The 19492-nt window shown below is 38.8% G+C and overlaps 1 protein-coding gene across 1 annotated transcript; it reads right to left on the minus strand.

Annotated features, from left to right (window-relative positions):
• Positions 1-2648: 2648 nt before the first annotated feature.
• On the minus strand, positions 2649-14391 carry LOC148759236 (uncharacterized). The gene is made up of 5 exons (XM_088793676.1): positions 13757-14391; positions 10161-10275; positions 9825-9998; positions 4102-4208; positions 2649-2790 (listed from the first exon to the last, which is right to left on the minus strand). The coding sequence occupies exons 1-5, from the start codon at positions 13990-13992 to the stop codon at positions 2649-2651; spliced, it is 774 nt and encodes a 257-aa protein (XP_088649802.1). The 5' UTR covers positions 13993-14391.
• Positions 14392-19492: the final 5101 nt, after the last annotated feature.

The following is a 19492-nucleotide window of genomic DNA, read 5'->3' on the forward strand; positions in this document are numbered from 1 at the left end:
ATCATATGGGATTGTAGGGGTCATGACTAGATAAATGACTTTCTTTTCACACAATACGCTCTCAGATTTTAAATACCGACAATTCACTTTTATAATAATTCTGAATACTAGACTATTAAGAAAGACATTAACTAAGAAAGAAAAAATATACATGCAATATACACATTTTGCTTTAACAGCTCTTTCAATAGCAAAACTTTCTTAGTCTTACTGTATGTCTGGTAGGACCACAAAGTATACTTCACTATTAGGAGTCTTACCTCGACTGTTATTGTCAGAAGACTTTTTCCATCTCCTCTCTTTTTTACAATCAGAAATTAGTTTGGCGTCGCTATGTGTAAAAGAGGTGATAATATTACTGTGGTATAACTGACAGGAACACATTTATCAAAACATGGAATTCTTAGAGTATTTCAGGTAATGTCTGAGCTAATATAAAAACTTGAATTATCCCATACGCTTCAATTTTGTAAGTTCTACAGACAAACAAAGAAAAAACAACTCATAGACACAGACAACAGTTCAGTGGCTGTCAGAGAGTAAGTGGAAGAGGGGATAGATAGTAGAAAAGGGTAAAGGGGGTCAAATACATGGTGACAGAAGGAGAACTGACTCTGGGTGGTCAACACACAATGTGATATACAGACAATATATTAAAGAATTGGACATTTGAAACCTATGTAATTTTACTAACCGTTGTCACCCCTATCAACTTAAGTTAAAAAAACAACAACATGGTAAGTTGTACAAAATTTTTCTTAAGCATGTGATTAAAGAAGACAAAAAAGCAAGGTGAACCAGTCATGGTGAGGGCAGAATAGTTCAGTCAGTTAATTAGAATTAGCAGGGGCAAGTGGCGAGAACTGAGAAATCCTAGTTCCATAGTCCACAAGATCCATTGTCGGAGAAGTCACTGCTGTTAGGCTCAGAGTTTTCCTCTACAAACCAAGCAGCTCACTGCCTTATTTTATAGGTTGTCAGAGGATCAAATAGATAATACAACAAAATGGAAGGCAATGGAATAAGTTTTTTTGAGCTTTAGTTTTTGAAATTGTTTTGGAATTCCAAATAAATCTAATGTGTGCTTCTCATAGGTTCTATTTAACATTCAAATGCTGCAGTTTACAGAAAATGTTTTAAATGTTGGTTATTAGCTACTCTTTCTTTGTGGTTTGTAATTCAGTACATCTCAGCTATTATGTAATTTGTAATTAAAGGCGTTTAGAAATATGTTACCTCAATAAGTCAGATAACATAATTGCCCCCTATTATCGTAGCTAATCACACCAGTGGCAGAAAACGTATAGAAGTCAAGACCTGGCTTGGACTACTTCTGTCTCATGACTACCTCCTGAAACTCTGAACTATCAGATCTTTCTAACCTTCCTAGGCATCCCCAGTTGACTTGGAAGATATAACACATGCACATTCATGAGGCATGGAAGGGGTGCAGCTAGTCTAACACCAAGTAACCTCCTTTAGATCCAGAGCTTCCTGTTTACTGGCTTCCATGTCAGGCAAAACTTTAAATATTCTGAAACTTGAGGGAGAGTCAAGTCACTTGACAGATTTTCATTATTTTGGAAAACAGATCACTGAGCCTCATCTTAACTAAGGAATCACAGGCAAGTTAGTGCCTGCTACTGTGGGAAAGGCGTTACGGGACCTTCCAGGACCTAAGGAAAGATACTCCATGGGATAGCAAGTGGCCTTGGCGTACAGATCTGGTAACAAAGGAGAAAGGAAAGTCTGATCTTTTCCTGCAGCATTACTGGCACCTCTCTGACAGCTCAGAATGTTCCAACTAACATGTGCTAGCAGAAGACAAAACAAGACACTCAAAAGGGTAAGTCATCATGAGGTCTGGGCTAAGATGTGGGCCCCGCATAGTTTTGTTTTTCAGTGTTGGGGAAGGGTGTGTGTGGCTAAAGCTAGAAGTCCAAGCTCCCGGGACAGGGTGCTGGTGCTCTGGAATAGGGGCTGAGAATGTAAACAAACACATGCGTGTCAAGTAAAAAATATCGTCACTTGGAAGTCCAAGTGTGGAAAACCACGAACACCGAGGACTCGGGATCAGCAAGGGCACCTGGGAGCACAGGTAGTCATGACGACAGGACCCGTTGCTACAGCAAGCCTGCAGCAACACAATCAATGGAAACCAATGAATGACCAGAATGACCTTCGTTCCCTCTCCATCTGACTTGTGAAAGAGGATGGTCCCCCTTGGACTTAGGGAACACTTTGGCTTCTTAAAAATTTCAAGGGGGAGAGCATAGCCGATAGCCTCCAGAAAATAGAGAATTTCCTGCTAAACTGTACATTTTACACCCCCAAATAACTAGTTGAAAAAGTCAGAGAAGAGACATTATTGGTACCTGACACACAGGGGTTATGCTTGGAATGAAATGGAGAATGTTGGGATCCCTAGAGATAAAGGTCTTCAAAGTTCTGGGATAAGGAATCTGTCCCTTTGCTACGTCTTCCACGTCTGACCGTTTGTTTGGTTTCTGGCTGAGGATGTCTACTAACTCACTGCCATGCCCCCACTGCCTGAACCCAGTTATGAAGTCTCACCTGTTACCTAAAAAGTAACAGTTAAAGTATTTGGAAGTTTAGTTTTGTGATAATTAGCATGTCAATGTAAACACTTACTCCTTCAAACCTTTAGATAAAGCATATTCTTCTGCAGTGAATCCAAAGTCATCTTGAGCAAAGACATCTGCACCTGCCTGAAGCAGCAGCCGGACTATATTTGAGGATTTAGCCTTTACAGCAAGCATGAGGGCTGTTCTGAAATAACAGACAGACAACTTCACCCTTAGGAACTGTAAGTTACCTAAACAGCAACATTGAGAGACTCTACCAAGTGCAATATATTGCTTATCTGTATAGAATTGACCATTTACATGCTTAAGTGTTCATCTTTGTAAATTATGTCCAAAGCTAAAATGAAGGCACATGAAAACAACAAAAACAAAAAGCCTCTTGCCCCACTTGGGTACTACCTAGAAGTTGCTAATTTAAAGTTCTTTAATAGACAAGTCACTCTGCTGAGGTCACTTATCTGAAGTAGGTGAAGATTTCAATGAAGAATTTCCCGTTTCTTCCTTAGTCTTATATACGTTACATCCAAAGTCAGCTAGAAGTCAGGTAAATTAAAGCTAGTTGGCAGGCTCAAAACAATAGTATTAATAATAATTCTAGCAATCATTGTCATCATTGAAGTTAATGGTGCGTATAAGCACGTGCTGGGCACCGAATTACACGCCAGGTCGTGACACACGACCATCCTCGAAGGAGATATGATTTTCCTCGTTTCCACATCGGGAAACATGTGTGGTGATGACAGTAATGTTCCCATGGTCACACACGTGACACGTAGGAAAGCTGAGCATTGAACCCAGTCCTGAGTGAACTGAAAGCCCATCTCTTTTTTTATCACCCATCCATGACTTGTTTCATTAAAGAAGAAGTTTATTCAGTTAATGTTGTCTTTCTCCCTTCTACCCACACCAATTAAAAATGATAAAACAAAAACACATCAAAATAGACTAGAAATGAAAAAGGATAAAAACGGAGGAACATCTGGTAGTAGCAATTCACAGTCACTTAGGGAAATCCCTATGACATCAGCATTCCTTGAAGAAAACAATTTCAAGCAGAGTCATCCAAACAACAAAATCAACTCCTATTTACCTTTAACGTGCATCTTTTAAGGAAAACTGAATACGCGGCAGAGGTTAAAAAAACTGTCAGAGAGACTAAATCCCATATTGTGTCATAAACTAAGTCAGACCCCATACTACACAAAACTAGTAAAATTACAGTGAAAACCCTTTAGCTAATATAATACCACGTGACCCCAAACTGCAATGACAAATGACATCAGTCGGTATCATAAAGGAATATGAATCCTGCAGGATACGGTTCTTCCTGTTCACCAGTCAGAATAATTGCTTTTCTACCTAACGGACGATGTGCTGATATTTTTCACTTTGTAATCATAGGTTAATCCTCTTCTTATTAATCTTTCTGACTTGAGTAACTGTTACCGCTCTAAAACAGTTCTAAGTTTAAAAACAAAAGAACAAACCACTGTACCTTTTCCATTTATCAACTGCATGTATGTTTGCATGTCTCTCGAGTAAAAACTCCACCATTTCCTGGCTCTTCCGATGCACAGCAAATAAAAGTGGTGTAAAATCAAACTGTAAAACAGAAAACATTTTACAGCTTAAAAACTACATAGTTCTACATCAAATTTGAAAACTCATAAAAGATCCTCTAAACTTGAACATACACTAGAGAAAGTAAATACAAAGTAGCCCTCTGTGCTGTCATCTGCTGCTCCTTCCCTTTAAAATATCCTCCTTCTTCCTCTCCAACGGATGAACTTCCACCTTATTCTCCAGAACTCCCCTCAAACACTGACAGCCCTGGTTCCAAAATCTTTGCTCCTATCACAGTCTCTACCGCACTGCACTGCAGTGATTTCATCGTTCCCATCTGAACCCGGAGCTTTTGGAGGGCAGGGGCTATTCTTCATCCCTGTGTCTCCAAGCTCGAAATCATAGACGTAAATGCTTTAAGTCGTTTTATTGAATTGAAAACCTAAATAATTGTTTCTGGGGCAGTGTTTGTTACATTGTATTCCAAAGAATATGTACTTTACCAGAAATTAACTACTGTGGCCCAGTAGGAAGATTCCAGAAAGAGCACCTGTGTTTGAGAAGTATTATAAAACTGTGCTTTATATGGCTATTACTAAAGAAGTGTTTCAGGTTGCTTATTCCCGATTTGACAATACTTTTCTGTGGCAAACATTAACGTTTGAAATATCATGGAATTTCAGGGATATAGTTTGGAGAGCTTTCCAACAGAGGTGAAGGTTTTCTGCAGCTTATGCAAACATGCTTGCTTCTCTTCTATCCATGTTCTCAGGATCCCAGATGTCAACTTCAGGCTCTCCTGCTCCAAAAGGGTCACTAAAGAAATGGACTCTAAATTAAAAAGAGTTAGGCTTCAAATGACCTTTGATTGCTTATCGCTAAATGGTCCATGGGTTTTCTCCCATTATAAGATGATGGGTTTTTATCTGGGCTGTTGGTAAGCTCAATGTGAAATTTCATTCTCAGTTATGATGATAATCTTGGGACCCCAATCCCTATCTACTTTTTGAAAAAATCTGTTTTTATTCTGGGTCTATTTTAATTGCTACTTAAAATTATTTTACGGCTCAGGCAAAATATAACTCCGAAATAAAATATCATGGCTTATCAGTTAACGTTTTAATACTGATCTTTTAGCATCATGAAAGCGACTAAATCACTTGCAGTTTTAAGGAACCCTGTTGAGGAGGAAGATAGAATGCTGACTGGAATATGCATGACACCTACAACTATAGCCATCACTGACCTCATAAGACTTAAAGCCATTTCCATGGGTATGATCATTTATAGGACGTATAATGAAAAAGGAAGTTTTTTTTCTTTTTCTTTTTCTTTTTTTAAAAGAAAAACAACTTAGGAATTCTAGCTTGAAAAACTTACTCTCATTCTAAGGAGATTAACATAGAACACATATAATAAATCAACATGGACTGTCTTGAAAATCTTGAAATGTTTATCAAAATACTCTGTACGAGAGGAATCGCACACTCCAGTGCTTCCGGAGGCAAAGAAGGGGACCCAAGTAAGTGAAGAACCCAGGTGGGGACAGCAGCACTCTGGGGAACACATGTCTCATAGAAGAGGCGCAGCCTCTCCACAGGACACCCACTGTAGTCAGGGCTCAAGGGGACCAGGCTGGATTCGTTAAGAGAAGCTTGACATCGTTGTTTCTTCATCGGTCCCCAAACTCTCGATGTTGGTTCAACATAGGGGGGCAAACTAAACATATCGAGGAGCCACAACTAGTCTATGGCCCACTTGGGATTTGTTATCTGCCTTTTCCAAATGTTTGTGTATAATGTGAATATTTGTATGTAAAATCTTTCCGTTTTTTAGTATCATAAGCTTCATTAAAAATCTGGGCCCCAACATGCAACAAAACTGTCATTTAGACTCATTACACCCACTTCAAGAATTTTTCCCATTCTTATTCAAACCATAATCTATCTGTATTCATTTTTCAGATTTTTAATCCAATGGATAATTACATTAGAGGACTGCTGACACTAAATTATTGACACTTCCCATCTGTATTGCTACTAACTTCATGGGATTTCATGTTTAAACCTACCATCGTGATTATGCCACGGCTCTATGAATTTCCCAGACATACTGAGAGAGTTTATCACACACTTTCGATCACTGCAGCATCATTTACGGTGGCCAAGAAACGGAAACAACCACACTGTCCTTCAATAGATGGCTGGATAAAGAAGATGTGGTATGTATACACTAAGGCATACTGCTGTGGCATACAACAAATGAAATGCTGCCATTTGGGACAACACGCATGGATCATGACATTATTATGCTGTGCAACACAAATCGGACAGAAAAAGTCGAGGACCATACGACTTCACTCATATGAGGGATAGGAAACTGAAAGCAACAGATGAACAAGACAAAGAAACAAAAACTCATAGACACAGACAACAGTTGAGTGCTTCCAGAACGTAAGGGGGGACGGTGGATAGTAGAGGAGGGTAAGGGGGGTCAAATATACTGTGAAGGCAGGAGAACTGACTCTGGGTGGTGAGCACATAATATGACATATAGATGACGCATTATAGAAATGTTCATTGCAGCTTTGTTTACGGTGGCAAAGACATGCAAACAACCAAAATGTCCTTCGATAGATGAATGGATGAAGAAGATGTGGTATATATACACAATGGAATACTATTCGGCAGTAAGAAAAGATGATATAGGAACATCTGTGACAACATGGATGGATCTTGAGAGTGTAATGCTGAGCGAAATAAGTCAGACAGAAAAAGCAGAGAACCATGTGATTTCACTGATATGTGGTATATAAACCAAAAAGAACAAGACAAACAAATGAGAAACAGAATCTCATAGACACAGACAATGGTTTGGTGGTTGCCAGAGTATAAGGGGGGTGGGGGGTGGGGGGTGGGAGATGAGGGTAAGGGGGATCGAATATATGGTGATGGAAGGAGAACTGACTCTGGGTGATGAACACACAATGGGATTTATAGATGATGTAATACAGAATTGTACACCTGAAATCTATGTAATTTTACTAACAATTGTCACCCCAATAAATTTAATAAAAATAAAAATAAAATAAAAAGAAATGTACACTTGAAACCTATTTAAATACAATAACCACTGTCATCCCAATAAATTTAACTAAAAAACAAAGAAAAGAAAACTGGAGATTTACAGAACAACAGGCAAAAAAGTAGGCTCACAATTTCCTATTACTGCAGGAAACCCTGCTTGCAGTAAGCATTTGTTGATCTAACAAGTGGAGCACAAACAAACATGCAAAATTCTTAAAGGGCCCGATTCTGTGCATTAGGAGACCACCCATCAGCAAATTTCTGAAGATTCTCTGAGCGCCAGTGAATGACTGATGGCTGAAAGGAAAAAGGTGTTCTTTTTTAAGCCAGTAGATACCGCCAATGATATTTCCTTCCACTTCTCGAGCCCAGAGGTACAGACAGTTCAAAAGTCAGGCGAAGAGTGTTGGGAAGGAGAGAGCTGGAGGGTAATCACCTCCCAAACTCCACCTCTTCTAGAGATAGTTAAGTATCTGAGATCTGCGAATTGATATATTGCACTAGTAGTTCTTCACCAAGAGTTGTATCCGAATCTCAGGGAAATATTTCTAAATAACACATGTCCAGGCCTTATTAGCTTTACTCAGTCAAAACCTTCAGGGAAGAGCCTAGCTTGTGAATGATTGTAAGTGTTTTTAAAGTTCCTAGGGTGACTTTGATTTGCCAGCACAATTCTAGCCGAGAACTAGTCCAGTAGACGATCACTTCAGTCTCTTCTCTCGCCTATGTCACCAATTTCCTCTGACATTGAGGATTAGGCCAAATAAAAGTGGAAGAGACATGTCACTTATGAAAAGCACACTTAATTTCCTGGGTAGGAGAGGAAACGGGATTAATAATTCAAAATGCAACTTGATTTCGTTAAAGCTAAACTCCTTTCTTCTCATGGGACAGTCTAGATTTCACAGCAGAGTTTAGACTCTTACCTAGGTGGCTCTTTCTGCCAGAACAGGATGATATGTCACTTAATTATCTGTCCTTCCCTCGTTTCCCACTTAATTGCCACCTGTTCACTGTAATTTGGAGGATTCGGAGCCTTCCTAGAAGTGGTCTCGGGGGAGTTTAAAACTCACTGACTCTCTCTCCCAAGCTAAGGATTATTATCCCCCAAAACTGCAGAGGACCTTGACTAAGCATATAAACTGAAGGAAAACAAAAATAAAAAAACACTTTTTATTAATTAAATTTATTGGGGTGACATTGGTTAGTAGTTGGTTGCAAGTGTCATTTCTATAATACATCATCTGTATATTGCATTGTGTGTTCACCACCAGAGTCAGTTCTCCTTCCATCACCATATATTTGACCCTTTTTCCTCATCTATCACCCCTCCCCTCTCTACCCTCTGGTAAATATCGAACTGTTGTCTGTGTCCATGAGTTTTTGAAAAATCTCTTCTTGTTATTTCCTCTCAATAGTTCAATTTCCAAATTCCCCTGCATATTTCTCATAGTTATTTCCTTTCCCTTTCCTTTTTCCCTCTCAGGCTTTGGCCAATGGGAGCTAAATAGCTTTATATAAATCACTTGTTTATAAATAGCAACTTGTCAACAGCAGGAAGATTTCAATGATATTGTAAAATGCTTTTGTTCGTTTGAGTTTTAAGGAGAAGCCGATTTCAAAGGCAAATTGTGCTTTCCTGCATTGTTTTGCATTAATTGGAAAACAACTCGGACGTGAAAAAACACTTAAAAAAGGAAGTGTTGCCTCTAACAAGTTGTGTTTTCACAAGTAATTTGTCACAAGTGCATAAAGGAGAGCTGTGCCCTCTACTGCTACTTTAGAGGTATGATCATGTGAAGTAAAATTTTAGAAAATTGAGTTCCAACTGTTTGCATTCAGGGGACGCTTGAGCTTCCAAAGATGTAAAATTGACCCTTCCTGTGTCAACCAAGGGCATTCCTGCTGGGGTTGCATTGGCGAGCGGTGATGTACGTCCAGGAACAAAAAGGGGTGAATGCAACCCCATCACCTGCTCCCTCTGTACGACAACCCGCCCAGCGTCTCCACGAGGCTGAGCAGGAGCCCCACTCCGAGGTGGAGACCCCAAGGGGGGCCATGGCTGGCAGAGTGGCTAGGAGCACAGGTGGATGCCCCGGCTGGATGTCCAAACGTGACTGGCCCTCCTGCCCCAATCTTCAGAACCCCCGAGGCCTGGGCTGCTCAGGGCCTGTGTCCTGCTGCTTCCCCTCCCCACCTGCATATCGCCAGCTCCCCGGCCGGGACCCAAGTTCCACCCTTCCTCCCACCCACCCCCAGGAGCACCCATCTCCTAGGCCCTGCCCTGTAGCAGCCACCCCCACATACTTCCAGCCCACCAGGTCTTCAGTCCTCGGTGGGCTCTGAGCCTTGCACCCACTCCCACGCAGTAACAGGACTGTTACAGGCCAGAGCTGGGCCCTTTCTGTGGCCAACCCATTTCCCCTTCCTGACTTGGCTTTGACTTGTTTCTGTGGCGACAGGGCCTGATGTACAGCATGCAGTATATATCGACTAGAAATAAAATGCTTGTGGCTGAAACACATGTATTATAAATAGTGTATAAATACATACATCTGTGGATCTATACCTCATTGGTTGCTTCCATATCTGCCTGGTGTTGCAGGAGCTGTTCAGCTATCGCGGTGTTGTGCCCCATGGCCGCATAGTGGAGAGCCGTGTTGCTACGGAAGTCCTTCATATGTGGGTCCGCTCCGTGTTTTAGTAGGATTGTTGCACACTTCTCTTCCTGGCTCTCCACGGCCTGTCAGGATTACGTCATTAAATAAACGGTAAATTATGGGAATTCAAAGTAAGCATTCCACAAGTTTCCACAATTAGGTATAGTTAATTGAGAGAAATTCATTTTTATTCTAAATAATTAAACCAAATCCATCTCCTGTTGACAGAGCTGGCTACCACATACCTTCATGAGAGCTGTCTTGTTTCTGTTGTCACCGACATTCATCTGGCATTTCTTCTCTGCTAGAAGAGTCACCACTTCCAGACGGCCAAAGGCGCAGGCCAAATGGAGAGCAGTCCTATGAGGGTGAGAGGACATTTAGGACATTACAGGGCACCGTCTCAAACATGCAGTTCTGCATGCAATTGTAAACATGACACACTACTCCAATGCCTTCAGAACCAACACAGAGTTTTCTTCTGCACAAAGGACAACATTCACGAGCTCTTGTTACTCGCCACACTAATGAAAGAGCAGCCTAAGCGACTACAGAGAGCATGCCCTGGGGAATCAGCTCAACTCGGGTTTGATCCTAACTTAACTCTACCACTTAATAGCTGTCCCTTAGCCTTTGTGTGCCTCCATTTCCTCATCAACAAATGGGGATAAAAATAGTACTTAACATCACAGGGCACTGTTGTTGGCTTAAATGGGAATCTATGCAAAGTGTTTACTTAGGTTCCTAGCACAAAACACACACTCAATAACTGTTTGGTAATATTATCCGAATTATTACCATCACTACTACTTTACAAGACAACATTTCAATTAAGTAAAATGATATCATTCTACCTACTTTGCAGCTGTGTTTTAAGGATTAAGAAAGAACACTGCATTGCAGTGGTTCTAAGATGCTTCTTTTCTCATATTTTAACACCTCTGACACTGGAAGGCAATGCATAATTCAGAATGCCTTGAAAGTATAGTTGGCGGCATTTAAATAATTTCTTACTGGTACTTACAAGAACGGGCATCCTACCACCCGTGGTGCCTGACGTGAAGTGAAATAATGGAAACACACCAGACCTTCCGCAGTTCTCCTCGTAAGTTGGCATCTAAATAAATGTTCGTTCTTAAGAGCATCACGGGGAAAGAGGACTAAAATCACAAAGTAATTCTTGTTTTGATTTTCAAGAAACTTGACGCCAAAGGAGACTCAGGAGTCAAGTGACTAGGGATGGCTCATTTCATTGACTGTGGAGATTCAAAGATTATATGAAAATCGGATGATTTCCAATGATCAATATTCATATTTAATACTATTGCACACTAGCTGAACAGCAAATTTGGTCACTGTTCACAACGTCCTAACTGTAGAAATCCTTTTGTTTGAAATGGGGGAGGAAAAGCTTCAATTGAGATTAGGTACAAATACTTCCATTTACAATTTTTCATTTCACTCCTACTGGGCAACATAAAGTTTTTTAAGGATGAAAAGGGCCTGAGAGATAGATTCTGAGAGTCCTGGGTAGACTGTGTCTGCTCTGTAACAGTTATTCAGTGTATATTTGATGAATAAATGGATTGAAAGAATGGATAACTATAGCTGGAGATTTCAACATTTGTAAACAACATTTTTATAGTAAAGCAGTACTTCTGCAATAGTCATAATCACTTATATGTGCTTTTTTGATCTCCACAAAGACAGAACCAAAATGATTAATCAAAAATCATTTAATATTATAGGTAATGAAGCACTATGTAATAAAAAAAAAACTAAGTGTGTACAGAAATATAGATACATGAACTTCTACAGGCACAGATAAAAAGACTGCCTTTACTTCTGAAGAGGCTAAAAGTTGCCAAAAATACCAATCTTTAAAAAAAATATATTAAAAAATAGAAGTGAGAAATTGTTTTAATCTGAACAAGATTCATATACCTGGGAATAATGAAATATTACCTGGGATTACTTTATTAATAATAAACCATTACTAGAATTTCTGTATATGTTCAGTGTAGAGATCAGATTTTTTTAAAAAGAAAACGTCACAGTACAAATACTCAGATATCAAGTTTGCACATATTTTGGGCTAAAATAATATCGTAGTCCGTGTGTGTGTATAATCAAAGGAATGCTTTTCTCCTTTTCCGAGCTACCAGAGTACATCTTTGCACGTGAGCATGTATGTATCATCCATACCACCTTCAACGGTCTCAGGTAATTCCATCCTACGGATGCACTGCAATTTATTTACGAAATCCCTTGATGTGAGTTCTTCACAATACATTGATATTGTAAGCAGTGCTGAGAAAAACAAATTGTATGTGATTTATCTAATTATTTCATAAAGATATTTTAGTACTTGGAATTGATGCGTAAAGGGAACACACATTTTTAAATGTGGTACTTATCACCAACTGCCCGTTTGAAAAGTCAGAAGCAACTTAAACTTGAAGCAGCAGTACAAGTACCATGGCTCCTCATCTTCTCAACCTTGGAGGATGGAAAAGAAGTTGTCATCTCTCTTTCAACTTGAATTCCTTTTCTCACCTGGGACACTAAGTATTGGTCACTTACAGATACACAGAAAGAACTTGGTCCCATTCAAAATTCGAGTGCGTTTTTTCTGTTGATTTCAGACACTTCTCTATAAAACGAAGATACACTTTTCCCTGATATACTTATGCCGTACATAATTTGCAAGTACATTTTCTTTTATTTTGTTAATATTATTTTCTGATATACAGAGACTACTGATTTCTTATATTGCTCAACCAACCTTCTGAACTCTTGCTTTTCAAGTCTTCGCCAACATAAAAAAATGTATAAATAGGCATTTCTGTTTTCTTCTGGTACGTTCCTCATTTCGTATATTTATAAGTTTTTATCTATAGTACATCTGGAACTTATTTTTGTGATATGAAAATCTAACGAATTTTCTCCAAATACTTAACAGGTATTTCTCCGTCATTCATGAGTAATTCATCTTTTCTACTAACGTGAAATGCCGTCACTATCAAGCTCTAACATCCTACCTATATTAGGGTGTTTGGGCATTTTCAGCTATATTCCAATCATGTATCTCTCTTTTCAGCTCTTAGTAAAGAAATTGTGGCAATAGAGCACCTGTTGACACCTAGAAGGGCAAATCTTTGTCTACTGTGCAAAACGATTCTTAATGTCATCACCACAATCAAAGAGACAGCACGTGCAACCCAAACTTGTAAAGCCCTGAGAGTTTAGCCGGCTTATGTAAAACTGATACCTACAGGAAGAGCACACATGGGGAGAAAACGTGTCTTCCTAGGCAAGCCCACAGCATGTGCCCCTGGAAGCTTCCCTTCTAAGGCCCCTCAGTGAACACCGTACATACCTGGGTGGACACTGATGGAAAACGGATACTGGGCTTTAGCTGAAGAATTTTTAGCCCACAAGTTGATCTACTATGGGAATTCGTTTTCTCATTAAGCACTTTTCTATAGTATTTATCAATATGGTCTAAAACTGTGGACATCAAAAATAAAATGCTGCATATACTTCTTTTCATTTCTATTATTGATATTTAGTTAAATCGCTTTAACATTGTCAGTAAAGTGCTCTATAAGGGGAATTATGAGTGACGGGTCCTTGAGATTTTGTTCCTGGTGCTCACAAAGTCGGCCTGGGCACTGGCACCCGGGTAAGGTCCCCACCCGCGAGGGAACACAGCACAGCGCCCTGGGTGACAGGAGGGCTGAGCTCCACCTGGATGAGCCTGGGCCGCTGAGCCCTTCTGCCAGGTCCCCCAGCCTCCTCCAGGCCCGCCCGTGCCCACTGGCCTCGCAGGCCCTCTCACCTCTTCTGCTTGTCTCTGTCATTCAATCTCTCTGGATGGCGCGAGAGAAGCCTCTTCACTTCTGATACGTCGCCCCTGCAGGCAGCTTTGTGGATTTGGGGGAGATCTCTGTCTTGGATGTGGTACCCAAACTGCAAGGAGACACCATCTCCAGTCCAAGGATGCCTGCCAAGACCACCGCTCTGTGATCTCTTTCCGAAAACCTTCCGAAGCCCGAAGCCAATAACCTTCTTCATGGCCAAGCCTAAGGGCTTCAGAACCTCCTCAGCACTTCTTACGCTTTTTTTCTCCCGAGCCCAACCAACAGCAGACTCTAGAGCAGCCAACTCCCTGTCGCCACACTATCCCAGCAGGGCAGTTAGGAAGTTTGGAATCTCTCAGCCCAGAGAATGGCTGTAACCAAGCAACGGTGCACGGGTCAGAGACTGATGTCACTGCGCATGCGCACAGAAGCCCCGTGGCTGAGGTCAAGGGTACCCAGAGCGCTCGTGCAAGGCCCAGGTGTCTCAAGTTTCAGAGATTGCTTGTGGGCAGCGCTGAGTTCCATTCTGACCTTGGTGGGCGTTGGCCCAGTCTTTTGCTGGGTGGTCTGAGCAAAATGAAATAGGACATTTCATTTCCTGAATTAAGAAAGCAGAGATGTAACAGGCAGAGAACTTGGGAGAAGCAAAAATCATAAATGAGAGAAGGGGAAAAAACAACTTTATGTACCCTAAACTGAAATCTAATAATCTCGATTTATAAAACAGACAAGCATTTAAAAGCTTGATTCCCAGAGATAACTCTTCTGTATTTTGAAATGTTTTACTTTCAACCTCAATATCTATCACCTTAGACCCAAAAATCTACTTAAAAAAATTGGAGTATACTTTGTACTTATCTGCTTTGTGAATAAGGCCTGTGGAACTAGAAATCTCTTTCTCTTTTCAGTATATATGTCAAGAAAGAAAGGAAATTTGCTCCTTTTGCCTCAGGATTTCACCAATTTATTCAGTCTAGAATGGCCAGAAAAGATCCACCTTTCCAATCCTTTCTTTAGTTGGTATTATATTCACTTGTCAATTTGTGACGACTGGACCAGTAGTATTATAGCCGATGTTTGATTTTCAAACACTTTTTTAAAAACCCACCTTAAATTTGTCACTTAAATCCTTCAACTGTCTTTCCAAACGTGAGTTCGCATTAAGTTAATCGGTTCATAACTAACCACACTGCTGACTGTTCATTTTTGGCAGTGTCACGACACTTGTCTGTACAATGATTTTGCCAATATTTGAGTATTTAATCATCTTTTTGTCCTTATAAAACTGAGTAGGAAATATAAAAATGAATTTACCAATACGCAGAAGCATAGATCATACAGACATAATACAGTTATTAAACCTAGACATTATTAGACAGTCTGAGAAACATCCTTACGTCAAGTGAAACAAATTAAAGAAAATATATAAATCATTAGAAATAAATCATGGAAGATTATAGCTAAAAATCAAGGATAAACCAGTAATAGCTTTGACAACTTTCTTGGGATGAAACCCTTACATTACAACACGTTAAGGCTACATTAGGTTTTTGTGCTTTTAAGTTGCATATGCATTTGAACCTAAAATGCTATGAACTAGCAATCACTTCTCCTTAATCACTACGTAATTTTGGCATCTAGTGGAAAAAGTATCTACTATTTTTCTAATCTACCATTTCAGAAGGAAAGAGTCCAATTTTAGCTGTTGCGTCTTTCTGAGTTTTCAAAAATGGATTCCAGCAGAGAAAGACTGTTTCTGATGCTCGGGAGAATATTTTGGCCCTTTTGTCACAAACCCCGAGTGCAGGTTTTCGGTAGTGCTTCTATACATCATGTACCTCCTAAGTAGTGTACATAGCTGTTTCCAAGTGCAGAAATGTTTCGATCTTTGAAATTTAGCAAGATACGAGTCTACATGACACAACGTTTTACTCTAGATGAAGAGTATTTTTCAGATTTGTATATGTTATGCTTGAATGGAGTATTGTTTTCATTATACGTCCAATATGCATTATTATGTAAAAGCTCAACTTACATTTTCTTTCAATCTCGGGCTTTGCTATGCATTCTTTTAAAGGTGTATTTTGGTGAACTAAAGTTTTCAAAGTTTTGAAATCCCATTTTTCTTCTCTTTCTCCTCCTCTTCCCCTTTGTTCTCCATTTTTGCTTAGAGCTCTCTGTGTCTTCTCTAAAATTTTGCCTATTCCAAGATTACAAAAAAATTCATCCCTGTGTTGTTCTCAAAACAGATACCGTGTTTCCCTGAAAATAAGACCCAGCTGGACAATCAGTTGTAATGCGTCTTTTGGAGCAAAAATTAATATAAGACCCGGTCTTATTTTACTGCAATATAAGACCGGCTCTTATATAATATAATATAATACCCAGTCTTATATTAATTTTTGCTCCAAAACATGCGATAGAGCTGGTTGTCCAGCTAGGTCTAATTCTGGGCGAAACACGGTAGTTTTGTTTTTACATTTGATCCATAAACTTGTGTTTGTCACAAAGTATGCAAAGAGATTCTTTTTCTTTCCACAATAGTTGTCTGTTTTTTCCAGCATCATTAGTAAAAGGACTATCGTTTCCCTAATTAATTTGGATTAACTTGGCACCTCTGTCAAAGAATCAGTTGACAATTTAAGTGTGGCTTTTTTCTGACCACTGATCTTATTATCTGTACTAAAGCCAATACCACACTGCCTTGAAGATTAAAGCTGTACAGTAATTCTTGAAATTAGGTCGTGTAAGTTGTCCAACATTTTTCTTCTTTTCCAAATTGTTTTTGCGATTCTAGGTTCCTTAGATTTAAATATTCATTTTAGAATCAGCCTGTCAATTTATCCAAACAAGAGAGAGCCACAGAGAGAGAGAGAGAGAAAGCCTTCTGGGATCATGACTAGTTTACGGTGGATCTACAGATCAATTTGGAAAATAGATATTTTAGGATTATGGATGCTTCCACCTGTGAACATGGTCTACGTGTGTATTGATTTATGTCCTTAATTTGTCTCAAGAACATCTTCTAGGTTTAGGCGTATTTACTTCCAAGTATTGTTTATTTTTATGGCACTTTGAATAATACTAATTTTAAATTCCTTTTCCATGTTATTCTAGTACATAAAAATACAATTGATTTTGGTAAACTTACCTTATATAGTGTAACTTGATTACGTTCACTTATTAGTTCTTGCAGATTTTAGTAGTATATCTATACAACTATGGGAAGGGCACATAAAAGCCATTGTATTTCCTCTGATATAATCTTTATTTCTTACTTGTCTTATTACATTGGTTTAAAACATCCAGAAAAACGTGGGAAAACATACTAAGTGCAGGATCCCTGCCTTGTTCCCATCTCTATGGGAAACATCAAGTATAATAATTACCTGGAGGTATTTCATAGCGGTTTCTATCAGGTTGCGAAAGATCCTCTCTATTCTGAGTAAGCTGAGATGCTTCATCATGAATAGATACTGAATTCTGTCACACAATTTTCATCCATCTTTTAAGATTATCATGTCATTTCTTACTCTAATCTAATTCTCTTTATGTCGAATGACTTTTTTTTTTTTTTTTTGATTAAATTTATTGGGGTGACAATTGTTAGTAAAATTACATAGATTCCAGGTGTACAATTCTGTATTACATCATCTATAAATCCCATTGTGTGTTCATCACCCAGAGTCAGTTCTCCTTCCATCACCGTATATTCGATCCCCCTTACCCTCATCTCCCACCCCCCACCCCCCGCCCCCTTAACCTCTGGCAACCACTAAACTATTGTCTGTGTCTATGAGTTTCTGTTTCTCATTTGTTTGTCTTGTTCTTTTGTTGTTTTTGGTTTATATACCACATATCAGTGAAATCACATGGTTCTCTGCTTTTTCTGTCTGACTTGTTTTACTCAGCATTACTCTCTCAAGATCCATCCATGTTGTCACAAATGTTCCTATATCATCTTTTCTTACCGCCGAATAGTACTCCATTGTGTATATATACCACAACTTCTTTATCCATTCATCTATCGAAGGACATAAGACCTGACACAATAAACTGCATAGAAGAAAACATAGGTACTAAACTTATGGACCTTGGGTTCAAAGAGCATTTTATGAACTTGACTCCAAAGGCAATGGAAGTAAAAGCTAAAATAAACAAATGGGACTATATGAAACTTAAAAGCTTCTGCACAGCAAAAGAAACCATTGACAAAATAAAGAGGCCACCAACTGAATGGGAGAAGATTTTTGCAAACAGTGCCTCCGATAAGGGGCTAGTATCCAGAATATACGAATGACTTCTTAATATGGCACCGACGTTGCATTCCTAGGCTGACTCACATTTGATCATGTCATGTGATGAGTTTCAATATTGCTCTGTTTTGTGACTATTTTGTCAATATTTGTTCCTGTGATCATGAGAGATATGGGTCTGTACTTCTATTTACTTGTAACATCTTTCTCAAGTTTTGATATCAGGGTTATGTTGCCTTCAGGAAATGAGCTGGTCAATAATCCTCCTCTTCTATTTTCTGAAATTTATGATGAATAATTAATATCGTTTCTTCATTTTTCCCTTAACTATTTGCAGAATTCACCAGTGGAATCATCGGGGCCTTCAGTTTTTCTGGGAAGGCTTTGTATTTCAAATTCATTTTCTTTAGCAAAATGTAAGACCATTCAGATGTCGTGTTTCTTACTGGGTCAGTTTAGGTATGTCTTATCTTACAAGGAATTTACCCGTATTCATAAGTGGCCATTAATTATTTTCTTAGCATCATTTTCAAGCTCCCAGTGATGTCTCCTGTGCAATTCTTGATATTGATCATGTGTATTACATCCTTTTATGTCTCGATCAAGGGATTATTGATGACATCATATTTTTCCAAGAACCAAATTCTGGCTTTCTGAATTTTCTTTATGATTTCTCCATTCACTGATTCATTGATTTCTTCTCTTTATTTCTTCTTGTTTTCTACCTTGTCTTTAATTTTCTTTCCATTTCCAAGCTTTTTAATGTGGTAGTTCAAGCTTTGGATTTAAACATTTATTCTTTTCTCTGAAAGCCTTCATTGTTACACATTTTGTTTTAAATGCAGTTTTAACTATACCCAGAAATTTTCATAAGATGTGTGTTCATTACCATTCATTTCAAAATAACTTCCTATTTCCCTTGTGTTGAACCTGTTTGATATTTTCCATCATATTTGAAAATATTTTAACCTTTATTTCCTCAAATATTTTCTTGCCACATTGTTTCTCTCCTCACTTTCCGGTGCTCCAACTTGTTATTTTTAGTTGGTTTATAAAATGGCAATATTCTTCAAGTTTGCATTTTATCATTAATGAATTTCAATTTATTGACGCCTTTAATTGACACTTCTCTGTAGCCCATATTTTATTGGAAAAAAAAAAATGCTGTTTCTACCGATGGTGAGATTCCTGGTAAGTTCAGGGAAATTCTACTATGTGGAGCTTATTATTTATGCTTTTATGTGTGGAAATGTTTAAATATTTCAGTCCAAATATTTTCGTCATCATTGTCTTCATTATTTCATTGCCATTGTCATTCTTAGACAAATATTTTATGCCATAAAACTCAGCAAATAAGTTGTTTCTATTTCTGATTATCTTGAATGTTTTGCCAAACCAAATGGAGATGTTGCAAAATAACAGGCCTTTTCTATTTCATTCCATTCAATACAAATGCAA

This window comes from Rhinolophus sinicus, chromosome 1, assembly GCF_057876585.1.
Source record: "Rhinolophus sinicus isolate RSI-liver-muscle chromosome 1, RSI-T2T, whole genome shotgun sequence".
Taxonomy (NCBI): Eukaryota; Metazoa; Chordata; class Mammalia; order Chiroptera; family Rhinolophidae; genus Rhinolophus; species Rhinolophus sinicus.

Excerpts from the sequence above, each read along its gene's own strand:
- LOC148759236 (XM_088793676.1), bottom strand. The coding sequence starts at position 13,992 with ATGAAGAAGGTTATTGGCTTCGGGCTTCGGAAGGTTTTCGGAAAGAGA. Across the intron at positions 10,276-13,756 it reads GACAGAGACAAGCAGAAGAG|GACTGCTCTCCATTTGGCCT; the intron begins GTGAGAGGGCCT and ends TCACCCTCATAG. Across the intron at positions 2,791-4,101 it reads GCAGTTGATAAATGGAAAAG|AACAGCCCTCATGCTTGCTG; the intron begins GTACAGTGGTTT and ends CTGTTATTTCAG.